Source organism: Amblyomma maculatum, chromosome 9, assembly GCF_055883805.1.
Source record: "Amblyomma maculatum isolate TAMU_Amacu chromosome 9, ASM5588380v1, whole genome shotgun sequence".
Lineage (NCBI taxonomy): Eukaryota > Metazoa > Arthropoda > Arachnida > Ixodida > Ixodidae > Amblyomma > Amblyomma maculatum.
The window spans coordinates 33,500,559-33,513,397 of record NC_139352.1 but is presented as its reverse complement, the minus strand read 5'-3'; the positions used below and the strand labels follow the sequence as shown (position 1 = coordinate 33,513,397).

General features: G+C 42.3%; 1 protein-coding gene across 1 annotated transcript in view; it reads right to left on the bottom strand.

The window, feature by feature from the left end:
• Positions 1–12,839, bottom strand: part of LOC146178797 (complement C3-like) — a 126,102-nt gene that overhangs the window by 72,858 nt on the left and 40,405 nt on the right. Inside the window, exons 13-18 of the mRNA XM_084578557.1 lie at positions 12,427–12,627; positions 9,933–10,082; positions 8,015–8,144; positions 7,584–7,637; positions 4,482–4,664; positions 551–734 (exon numbers count right to left, since the gene is read on the bottom strand). Of these exons, the coding sequence (XP_084434683.1) occupies positions 551–734; positions 4,482–4,664; positions 7,584–7,637; positions 8,015–8,144; positions 9,933–10,082; positions 12,427–12,627 (902 nt within the window). The remainder of the gene's footprint in view (positions 1–550; positions 735–4,481; positions 4,665–7,583; positions 7,638–8,014; positions 8,145–9,932; positions 10,083–12,426; positions 12,628–12,839) is intronic.

The following is a 12,839-nucleotide window of genomic DNA, read 5'->3' as shown; positions in this document are numbered from 1 at the left end:
ATGCGCACACTGCTGAAAGGTTGATAAGATAAACAAAGGTTTCATTAAGCAAGTGGTACGCAATAAAATTAGCAGGCCCCTGAGCTCAGTACAACCCAAAGCACGTGCAAACCTGCGCCAGTAGATCTAAAAAACAAGAGAGGGGGTGTAGGGGGTTGCGTGCATTATTTTCCTAAAGTGCGCGCTTCTTTTCCTAGTTCTGGTTAAATTTGTGGTTCTTCTACGATATGGAAACACTGTAAACAGTAAATCGCTAATCCATTGCAGAGGGCGTGTTTTATACGCCAACAAACCAGCCGTACACTAACAACCGTAGGCCTAACATGAGAACTTCAATTTTTTTTTTGGCTCGTACGATATAAGTTGAGGGGAAAGTGTGCAAATAGCTTTTAATTCCTGATATCAGTGCTGCGATGGTAAACTAGAACGAAAGTTTATGTTTGTCTAATTGTCATTTTATCAAGCACCACGAGTGTTTCGCTTAGCCTAATGGAAGGGGAGCTTTGAACTCTTTATGCAGAGAAAAAAAAATGCATTTTTGTTTGCTCACCCGATCACTTGCTCACTGAAGAGCCATGTTTCTCGAAAGTCTTTGCGGATCAAAGTGGCGCCATTCCGATCATCAACCCTCTTGAATATCTTCCCTGGTTGCAGCCGATGTCCCGTAGAAAACGGGAGTGGGACCGCGTGCACGCCTTGCCTTCCAGCTAGCCCAAAGTCTTGACCGAGGGCTGCTGGATTGTGGAACAAACATTCAATTGATACGCTTCAAACTACTTAGGTTGATAATGTGAAGTCATTACCTTGTCCGCAAAGACTACAAGAGTCTATTCACATTGCATACTACCCCACCAGCACAGTTGCCACTGCCGTGCCTATGCCAGAACTGTCACACCTGCTTGATCGGTGCCGGTCTAGCGGCTGCTAGCCGAGTGGAATAATTCGACTCCTCCCAGCTACGCGCCAATCGCCCGTACACACGAGATGTTTTGCCATACCTTTACACATTTGCCCGCGGTTCCATACTCCTGACAAAAACTGGCTTTTATTAACGTGGAATCGCAACATTGCTGGTGGCGTTTTCGATCAGCGGGACCGAATAAGGTTGTACTTTAGTAATTCCAAGCAGTCTCTCCTGACTAACCCATAAATAAACCTGTTAGTTTCAGTGCCATTGAATAGACAACAAATAGATGGCACCGAACTCACCACAGCAAGAAATGGTACATATCTGAATTTTCCTGAGCAGAAGTTATTGTATTTTGAGGGAGATGACAACATCTCCGGCTGCTGTAACCAGGGTTGTCTACGATTCCAAGCATGCTTCATGTACGTGTTGCTGACGTTTCAAATGCCAGTACGGTATGCAATATATATATATATATATATATATATATATATAGACCTCACAAGGAAAGAACGTAATGCATTAGGCTCACTCGGCAAACGAACTGACATTGTTATTAAACCCGCCGACAAAGGTGGAGGTATAGTCATTTTAGACAAAGACGATTACATTCAGGAGGGCAACCGTCAACTCAATAACCCAAAATTCTATAAGAAACTCTCATCGAATCCCACCGCTGAACACCGGAGCATCATAGGAAAAACTCTGACTAAACTAACCGATGAAGGTGAATTACCCCTACGTGTAAGTAAGGCACTGACGCCAAAAAATGCCTCAGCGGGGCGCTTCTATATGCTCCCGAAAATACACAAAGAGAATTATCCAGGGCGACCTATTGTTTCCGGTATCGGCACACTCACAGAGCCAATTTCAGATTATATCGATTCCCTAATCAAACACATACCTCCGAAACATCCATCTTACATACGCGACACCAATCATTTCCTGAGAGAATTATCCAATATTACCTTCCCTCATGGCGCTTTTCTAGTCACCCTTGACGTGGTGTCACTTTACACTAACATCCCACATGACGACGGAATCCAGGCCATGATCGGAGCATACGAGAAATATAAAATTTTAGACTCTCCTGGTCCAAGTACCATCGAGACACTAGCCAATCTGGTCCTTAAACTTAACACTTTTGAATTCAACAACTCATACTATCTTCAAACTAGTGGTACAGCTATGGGCACCAAAATGGCTCCAAATTACGCAAACATATTTATGAGCAAAATTGAGTCCGACTTTCTGTCCTCATGTGCAATCAAACCAATTTTTTACAAACGCTTTCTGGATGACATATTCATGATTTGGACCGAAACAGAGGACGAACTCGTAAAGTTTATCGCCTCATTCAACAACATACACCCTAGCATCTCCTTCACACACACCTACTCAACTAGTAAAATCAACTTCTTAGATGTTCTGGTTCGAGTTGAAGGGGGCGCATTAATCACTAGCGTTTACAAAAAACCCACAGACAGACAACAATACCTTCACTTCAAAAGCTGCCATCCACGCCACTGCAAGACTTCAATCCCATACTCGCAAGCTATCAGATTCAAACGTATTTGCTCAAAAATCATAGATTTTCAAGAAAATGCTAATCGCATGCGAGTAACACTAGAGAAACAACACTACCCGCCTTCTATTATCGAAGATGCCATAAAAAAGGCTGAAATAAGTAATCGTCATCACACCCTTGCGGAATCACAGCCAACACCACCACAACACTGTAATCTCATTCTAACCTTCGCAGACAATATCCCAAATATTAACAAAATCCTTAAAAAACATTTCAATATCATAGAACAAAGTCAACGACTTTCCAAAATATTCTCGACTGCTCCTCAGGTAACATACAGAACACCAAAGAATTTACAAAACCACGTTGTCCACTCAACTGTCAATAAACCGAGACCTTTGGGTTGCACGTCATGCGGAAAAAGCCGATGTCAAATCTGTAAACACATGCAATCCACAGCACTAGCTAAAAGCACCCACTCAAATTTCAAACATTTTATACGAGAAGATTTAAATTGCGATTCTAGCAATGTTGTTTACATGCTCGAGTGTGGTGACTGTGGTATGCAGTACATTGGCCAAACAGATAATTCCTTCCGATTGAGATTTAATAACCACCGCTCGCACGCTCAAACCCTTCCCAACCTCCCCCTTTCGAAGCACCTTCGCAAGGAGGGACATGAGTTCGATAATCTTAAAGTCACAATATTACAGAGTGGCTTCAAAAACACTCGTGAGCGCGAACAACGAGAATCATATTTCATTTTTAAATTTAATACTCTACAACAGGGCTTAAACGAAAACCACGGGGTCCTGTCCTCTCTTCCGATGTCACGAACACAGGAAATGTGCACACCTGGCCAAGTCGTCTGAGGTCATCACCTTTTTTGAATACCAAAGTGTTGGTGTGTTCTGGTCTTGTCAGAGCCACTTACCTCCTACCGCCCTCCCCCCTTTTCTTTCGCTTGCTTCCGACACTTTTTTTTTTCTAAGCTAACACCTTTCCTTATCCACCTCCATCCCCCCCCCTTTTTTTCTTTTTTTCTTTTTTTTATTTATTTATTCATTTTTTTCCCTACTCCCACTTTTCGGCCGTCGTGGCCAGGAAGAGTGAAAATAGCCCGCATTCTTTCGAAGCAGAGACTATGCATCCAGGCACCTGTGTCAGCGCAGTTCGACAGGCCTGTCCAGCACCTGCGATGCACCTGCGATGGCACACCTGGACATCATCCTTCCCTACTGTATCTGTCTCTTTCCTCTGTCTCCCACGTTTTGTTTTCCTACCCAGGTGTGGTCTATGTCCAAATGCTTAAAAAGCCGCAACACTATCCAAGAAGATTCACTCTTGAGAAAGATCGGTCTCCGATCGAAACGTCGAGTCTAATAAAATGTTTCTTTAAATGAAGCGTACCCTTCGCTCTATTATATATATATATATATATATATATATATATGAGAAAGATCGGTCTCCGATCGAAACGTCGAGTCTAATAAAATGTTTCTTTAAATGAAGCGTACCCTTCGCTCTATTATATATATATATATATATATATATATAATATATCATATTATGACTTTCCCGTAGTCCAGAACAACAACATGGGGCAACCTAACTGGCGACTGCATTTTAAAACTTTGGACAGTGCTTATACAGTTACCTGCTATTATTTATGTTATGGCCATTCTGCCAAGCTACAAGTTTCACTCAAGCATAAATCATTGGACCCGGTGTACTGCGAATTGTAGGGGCTCCGAAGGGCCATTCGATGCAGTGGCTCAGTGGCCATAGCAATCAGATGCTCTTTCCGCTATAAATGGACTGAATCCAAGACTCGGCGGTCGCATGCTCCTGTTTTTTCAGATGTTAAAATTTCATTTTCTTCTACGATGCCAGCTCACCCAACATGCTTGTCTGTGATATAAGGCTATTTATGTTAGGCCATTTGATTACAATGCATTCTTAAAAATTAATAGCCGCGAAATACGGGACAAAGCACACGACAATGGGACAAAGTGAGCTCCCGGAATCGTCCATAGTTTTACTTACAGGGCTGCGGGATCAAGCTGGAGCAGCACTCCTCGAAAGCGTCTGCGCAGCCAGCTCCCCGCTCTCCGGGAATGTAGCGTCGAACGATCTGAGACCGAGTGATGCAGTCCCTGTTCGCCCTGTCTGGCTTCAGGCCCAACGAACAACATTTCCCCAGGAATGGGTCGCTGCTGTTCCCCGCCACTGTGGACAATTTCAGAAGGAGGACATAGATCAATCCATGAAGTCAATCAGACAATAACGTCCTCGGGTTGCGTAAGCTAGACTGAGAGATGAACCGGCAGCCATACAGGGACATACAGAGTGAATTTTTTTTTGTACGCAAGCTTGCCATAAGGCATATTATATAAACTCATGTAAATGGTTTTCCATGAAGAACCGGAGCAGGCTCCCGCTCTTAGCGTTGTCGGTGAGCCATTTAGAAAAGTTCTCTTCCTTTGTTACACACACATAAGAACACAGATATAGGAACAGATTTAAAAATCAGCTGACTGGACGTTGGATAGGAGGGTAGTGTGATAGACGGATTTACGCAACAACAGACATGAACACTTGCAGAAGAAATCACAGACTCATAGGACCGACATTTTGAGGTCACTCAGGCTCATTCCCACTCTGAATCCCTGACCGTAATGGTATAATCTGAAGATCACCTGCTCATCTGTGGTGACAGCTGCCACTGTCAAGGCATTCGTGAACCATATTACAACCTCGTGCACCACCTTTCACGGTTAACTTCCGAAATTACACTCTGCGACTGGGTCACGCACTATTTTTACCTTCCCTTACGAGTGCACTTTGCTTTGAAGATCATCTGCTCATCTGTGAAGACAGCTGCCACTGTCGAGGCATTAATGAACCATATTACCACCTCGTGAACCACCTCTCACTGATAAACACCAGAAGTTACGCTTCGCGACGGTGTCATGCACTCTTTTGCTTTCGTTTGCTCACGCACCTTTGCTCACCCACGCAGGATGTAAAAATAGTAGAGCTAAGCAAATGCCTTTCGGGAGCAGAATTCAACCATCTAATCTGTGCTAGCCAGAAATGGTAGCATGGTGCTCCTTCGTCAGCTCCATTTGAACATTTAAAAACAAGATATTATTAGCAATTGTCCTGACTTCCAAACGAAAGTGAAATATGTCGCGTGATTCCTCTGATCGTGATAATGATGCGTCAGGTGAGTCTTCACTCGGCGAAAGTTGCAGAGCGCCAGCCTGTGAAGGTGCCAATTGGAATGGATGGGTAGAAACAAATAGTTAACACACCCTCTGCGGAACTTTTGTTGCTAAATGGAATCGAAGGTTTTCGTTGCGCAAATTATAACTACATATTAGCTCGCTTCCGCCATTTGGTCGAGATCAGGTTCATGTTGGCTGATTTATGTACGCGTGGCTCATCATCCATAACGCGGAAAGTAAAACGCTGGTAGACAAAAGAACTGTATACAAAGTCCGCATTATCTCATGATCGGCATTCAAATATTTAATAGTATAGAATAGTATGCAAAACGTGGCTCTCGTAGCTGGTATTTGTTTTCAAAAATTTGGTTCCTGCCCTTCCTCCTTTATTGAAGATGACCACTGAGACAGATTTACGATGACAGCTCCAGTTGGTCACGCTTGCAGGTCTAAAAAGAAAATTTAAATCAAGAAAGCAACAATTAAAGCAAGAACCCGAACTGCAAGGTCACACTTTGAACTTTGTGCTAGCTATGTTTGTTATCTAGCTGATTGTATATGTTTTCTGCATTAGGACATCAGCGAAGTCGCAAACGTTTATCTTATGTGTAAAAATATTTTCATGACCGTGAGTAAATATGCAAATTTACAAAGATTTAGGTAGGCGACATGGCTTAGAAGGATATGTAGCGATGATAATGACTACCTAAACGAACTACATTAATTGAAAGTAACACTAATTCAGAGGAACTATCCCAGTAAATCCCTTAATATGGCCCTCAAAAAAGCAAGCACTTTAACCCGCAACGATGTGCTCACGAAACGACCCAAGGCCAACAATGAACGCCAGCCTTCTTTTGTAACTAAATACTCCAATGCCCTTCCAAATATAAACAATATTCTGCGCAAAAACCATTCCATGCTAACGTGTAATGAATGTCTGAAGAAATTATTCCTGGAGGCACAAAGGATAACATACAAACGTCAGAAATTTTATAATATGTTCTAAAGTTGACAAGAAGTATGCAACACAACCACATCCTTGCTCTCGACCTAGATGTAAGACGTGCAGTCACATACAAAAAGGCATCACGGTTAAAAGTAATGCAAGTGATTTAACTTTTAACAGAAACTCAGGCTTTAACTGCACATCTTCAAACTTTGTCTACCTTCAAGAATACGCCGTGTGTGTGTGTTTATTTGGATGGGCAGCACTCTTTGGAAGAGTTAAAATGTAGATAGGAATGCGTTCTGTACTGCTGCTGTAAGCAGCGCTGTTGATGCAAACTCATAATTCTTACATACTTAACCTGGCACAGCAATGGTAGGAGAATTTGGATAGCAACTAATCTGCAACTACAGGTGTAGACGCCTCCAAAGCAACGCATTCGTTACCAGAGTTAAGGCGATTATCCCCATCTCTGCGTACAGTCTACCACACCCTAAAGGATCCCTAAAGAATCCTTTAAGGATCATTTAAATCATTTTAAGGCCTTAAAGGATCCAGTTAGGACGTCGCCTGGATACATATCAGCCAACGTAAACTGTCAAACGTGAAAGCTTTACGCGTCTACATATGGCGATGACGTCACCTTGTACGCTGCCGAAACTATGCTCCACTAAGTGTAATAGGGTAGACATTTAAGCTTTTAGCGGTCTGATATGTTCTGAGGTCATAATCGAGTGATACTGTTGTCGGGATGCTTTCTTTGGTAAGTCAGCACCTTAAACTAATGTGCCTAATATCTCAAAAATCATTTGCTGAGACGCCATGTACTTTACTTATGAAAACATTTAGCACTATCGAACATAGAGGAGTAGTGCTGAGTTGATACATTGCTCTTGGCATTCTACACTTTGCTTTCCACCGTATCAGTTTATTAGGCAAACGTTGAGATATAAGGTCCCGTTTACTTACGAAAGTTCTCCAGAACACTTCGGCGATGATGGCTCCGCAACTCGCAGCCGCCCGCTGTATTAGTAAAAAACATAAACAAAATAAGTCCCTCAAGAATAGATCATTCGTACACTCGTGATGTAACGTCATGAGTGTTTGTTAGTCAGTAGCTTCCTTTAGGTGGATGCAATGTTAATAATTTGACATCACAAAATGGTTAGGGGATTGAGGTAAAATGAGTCACATGAACCATAGCTCTCGGTGGTTATACCTTCTGGTGTGTCAAATACATCGATATAGGCGACAACAAGGATTCACAAGTTGCTTCCTGAGTGACTGCGTTGCCATATGTACGGGCACGCACAGGAAAAATTTGGAAGGTGAAGTGCGCGCTTGTAGCAGCTGCCACAGTGACAGACGCTTGCAACTGCGAAGAAATATGAAATGCCTACCTTTTCCGGTAACAAGATCTGCGGCCTCCTGGGTGATGATCACCACGCCGAATTCGGAGAGCACTTCCTCGGGCGTCTCACCACCTCCAGGTCCACAACCCATATCGTGGGACCGCAGGCTCTCAAACAACTGTTGGAAGAGACCTCTGTACGTTCTGCACTATAACTCTATTGAGAAGTGTGGAGGTTTTCAGTTACTCAGGCCTGATATTAAAAACAGTGAGATGGTTTTGAAAAGTATCGAATACTTTCATTCGAGGATCTGAGTTTAAAGGACACCTTACTGCTCATGAGACGCACAGTCAGTGCTTGAAGTTTCCTGAAGTTTTAGCGCTCACTCTACAGATTCATTTGCTAGGGGCTCTTTTTTTCTTTTTATTCCTTGTTCCTCTCCCCACCTCTAAGGTAGCCTACTCAACATGGCCTAGGTAAGCTCCCTGCCTTCATATTTTAATATTTTTCTCTCACTCTCTTAGCGTTCACATGAACTGCCTGGCAGACAAAAGAACGTCTGAAATGAGGCTGAGCAATCGAAAACATTTCATCATTACCTAATATATATCTTAAGCTCTCCAAGAGATGGGAGTTCCAATTCATCTCATCTGTCTCCTCGGGAACCTGTATGAAGGGCAAGAGGCCACAGTCAGAACTGGGCATGGTCTTACTGATTAGTTTCCGATTGAGAAGGGCGTGCGACAAGGCTGCATACTACCGCCCTGCCTATTTAACCTATGTGCTGAGTGCATCATGAGGAAGGCTGGTCTCGACGAGTCTTCAGCTGGAGTGAAGATTGCTGGAAAACGTATCAACAACCTTAGATATGCGGTTGATACCACTTTAATGGCAGAAAGTGAAGTGGAACTCGAGACTTCTGATGCGCGTACAAGAAGAGAGTGAGAAGTTTGGGCTTAAACTGAACATTAAAAAGACAAAGATCATGGCGTCTTGCCCTATCAAGTCCTGGAGCATCAAGGGAGAAGAAGTGGAAGCTGTGACAGATTTTCTCTTCTTGGGCTCCAAGATTACCCCGGAAGGAGACAGCAGCCATGAAATTAGGAGACGCCTGCTTCTGTGAAAGAAAGCCATGGCTAGCCTTGACCGCCTAGTAAAAAGCAGAGACATTAGACTGCCAACCACGATCCGTATAACTCGTGCTATGGTATTTCCAGTTGTTATGTATGGATGCAAGAGTTGGACTGTGAAGAAGGCTGACCGCCGAAGAAATGACGGGTTTGAATTGTTGCGCTGGCGGAGACTCTTGAGAGTTCCTTGGACTGCCAGAATATCAAATCAGTCGTTACTGTAGACCATAAACCCTGACTGCTCATTGGAGGGTCAAATCCTAAAGTTAAAGCTCAGTTACTTTGGTCATCTGATGAGAAGAGAGGAGTCGCTGGAGAAAGATTTGATGTTGGGAAAGGTTTAGGGAAACCGGAGAAGGGGTAGGCAGCGAACGCGGCGGTTAAATGGCATCGTCTAGGCGCTGGAGATGAAGTTATGTGATGTTAGGAAGATAGTGAGAGACCGGAAAGCGTGGTGTGATATGGTCCATAGGATCACGAAGAGTCGGATATGACTGAACGATTGAACTGAACTGAACTGAATATATATCTTGTAGGTTAATATGTTCGCATTAGCAGATAGTTAATAATTTAGAGATTATGGCGCCTATGTATATTTAGCGCTTATGCTGTAAAATATTACCCCCAAAAAAATTTCTCTTTGCGGAAAAGCACCTTTCAAAATCACTCTTATTCAGAGTCTGGAAGCGCAAGAAAAGGGAGGAGAGGTCCACAATGAAGAATCAAAACCTTTGCGAATCAATAACCTGTGGCACGTTAGCTCGACTACCAAGTAATTGGAATGTACACCAATTTGAAGAAGAAAAATACGGTCACAAAATATGGGAGTTCCGCACCTTGTCACGAGTGAGAAGTCCTTTGCTACTGAGTGTGTAGATTCCTTTGTCGACGCCCAGTATGCCAACTTGAGTGCCTGAAACTCCGAGTACCTTTATGGAGCCGTTGCTACCCGGAAGCTCGCTGTTGAACACTGGCTTGATCTCTATCTGCATACATACAAGTCAAGTCAAACAGAAAATAAAGCGAGTGTATATCTCCTATGTCGTACAGCAATATTAGTGTGACAGCATTTTGTTGCTAGCTGGGCCAATAGACGGACGCGGCAGGTGCTGCACGGCAATTGCTGCTTTTTCCTCTTCTCGACAATGTCTCATAGAGTGTTTGTTTTTCCCTTTTCCAACGCGTGACCTAAATACAACGGAGGTTTTGGATGTGGTGCAAAAGTCTGCTTTATAATTTCAGATAAATACGTCTTGAGAAGATGCTCAGGCATATCATGAAATATTAAGTAAACATGTACATTTCAAAGATGTTTTTTTCCTCACCAAATTTTATTGTTTAAAGTAGAAAGCCCTGTATATTGATTAAATCTCTCTTTAGCACAATGAGAGAACACCGCTTTTATGAAGTGAAAATTAAAAACAATTTTTCATGTACATGGGGATGACTGCGCTGAAGTACATTAATCTTACAACAAACAGAAAATAAAATACCTATGAAACAGGTAAAACCATAGAAGCGTAAATGTTGAGGTAGACGACGGAGATATTGTGCCGCAGAAATATAAATTTAAATATCCATACGGCATTCCTTGTCACCCCTTTAAGCCAAGCTGTAAAACGATTCAATTGAGGTGTGATGTTTGTACTCCCGTTGGACAAGCAGGGATTAACTGACCTTGATTGCCTGTGTTCGAGCATGTAGCATTTAACAATGCAAAATTCGTGATTAATATAATTCACAGCAAAACTCCACATGATTAGATTATTCAGCAATACTTAGAAGTGGCAGCAAAAACATAGTGTATTTTGTTCAGAAATCTTTAGAAATCCTCCACCTTCTCTTAGCGCTTAAAAATTTATTTGAGGATTCCATTAGCACGCACTATTCTAAACTTCATTTATTACTATTTTCAGGCATAGTGATGAAGACCTGTCGTTCCTGACATACGTAAAGGTGAATAGCGAATTCACACCATACTGCCTGGCTTCATTGAATTCGAAAGAATAAGACGCGTCACCAGGCCGAAAGCTGTCCATCGCATGTCTGAAACCGCAACTATTGATCTCCTGGTGTTGATCAGCCTCCTGCAACCAACGGCTTGCACACGGGAGATTCTCCTGCTACAGTTCACAGCTGGCAACGAGGTAAATATGCAAATCTCTTTATCGTATAGGCGAATGGTTGTAGAGAAAACATCTACAGGAATTTTGTGTAACTGAAGACTGGTACATAAACAAGTTTCGAATGTAACGCAACTGTCGATATAATGAAAAACCATGATGTAATGAAAGACGCAGACAAAAATTTTTGTAACCTTGCTATATAATCAGAGTCAAAAAGACGCTCTCTTTCCAATGTCTCGACATGAATCGCAATGATTACCCTAAAGGGTTTCCTTGCATGATAATTTTCTAGCTTGCATTGTCGACTCACAGTCCTGGACGCAGAATTCTGCGTTTCATTCCGGATGTATGAAACGCTATTAAGGATCAGAAGACAATTGTTTCTTTATATTTACGCATTTACGTTGTACTAAGATATTTTTTTTTTTGAATTCTCAGCCGTAGTTAAGTCGTGATAAGGCTTGCACAAAATACACAAAATAAGCAAATCTCCTGCCCTATGTCATGTGTTGCTGTCATCCCCATGGCCGTTCAACCCTACCCTCTTATTATGGTTGGTTTTGTGTATACACGCTTGCTGACAGAACCTTACAACTCATACACTTTCATATTTATTTTTCAAGTACTGCTATTTGTTACTTAAAAAAAAAAGATAGGCCATTGCATTCCAGTCTCCAATAGGATCCCTATATTTACGTACTTGACCCAATCACTAAGCATACAGTAAATTGTCTTTTATTTGTTCGTTTTGTTTTCTCTGCTTGAAAAAGGAGGCATAGATGTTAGCATTAAACGTAGCGATATAGTTTCAACAAGCCTAAAATTTTTCCTAATAATAATAATAATAATAATATTAATGTTATTAATAATTTTTATTGCTTCCTATTTGGTCATGCAAAGTGTGCTGCACTGGTACCAGTGGTGAAAAAACGCTACTTGTCAGAAAAAAAGGAGCAAAACAAACAAACACCGTATGGAATTCTTTGTCTTAAAGTATTTGTAGCTGCCTCTGCATGAACCGAGCTTAATAACAATCACACCCCTCTGAGCTTCCAAATTTTGGTTCAAGCACAATATCTTTCGGGCGTGAAATTATGCTAGAGCGACACAGCGAGGTTGAAAGCGCTTGAAAATCACGTTTAAGGGAAACAAGCAAAATATAAAAAAATATATAAAATAGCAGACGTGAATGACGACTACTCACGTTGGATGCCTCCGTGCAGACCGGCTCCACCTCGACGGCGATCGAGTCAGCATACACGCGACCCCGGTGAAAGGTGAACGCGAGTACGCGGAAAATAGGAGCCATGTCTGTTGTTACCAAAATATTCAGTGGAGGTAAGTCTGCAAACAAATACTGTTTTCGCAGTATTCCATGATGAATGATGCGTCCGTTGTGAGTGACCTGTTGAAAAGCAATGGGAGTACATATTTGTGCAGTCCGCATAAAAGAATTCATGCACGCGTCAATGGATGCTATTTTGTTTGATTGCCTTTGCAGGGAAGAGCTCAAAAGCACATGTTTCTGTTCCTCCTGAACCAGAGCAGAGCACTGGTAGGCTGCTAGAGATGGTACACAGAAAGACTATAATATTATCCAGTGTCTTGAGACGCGGA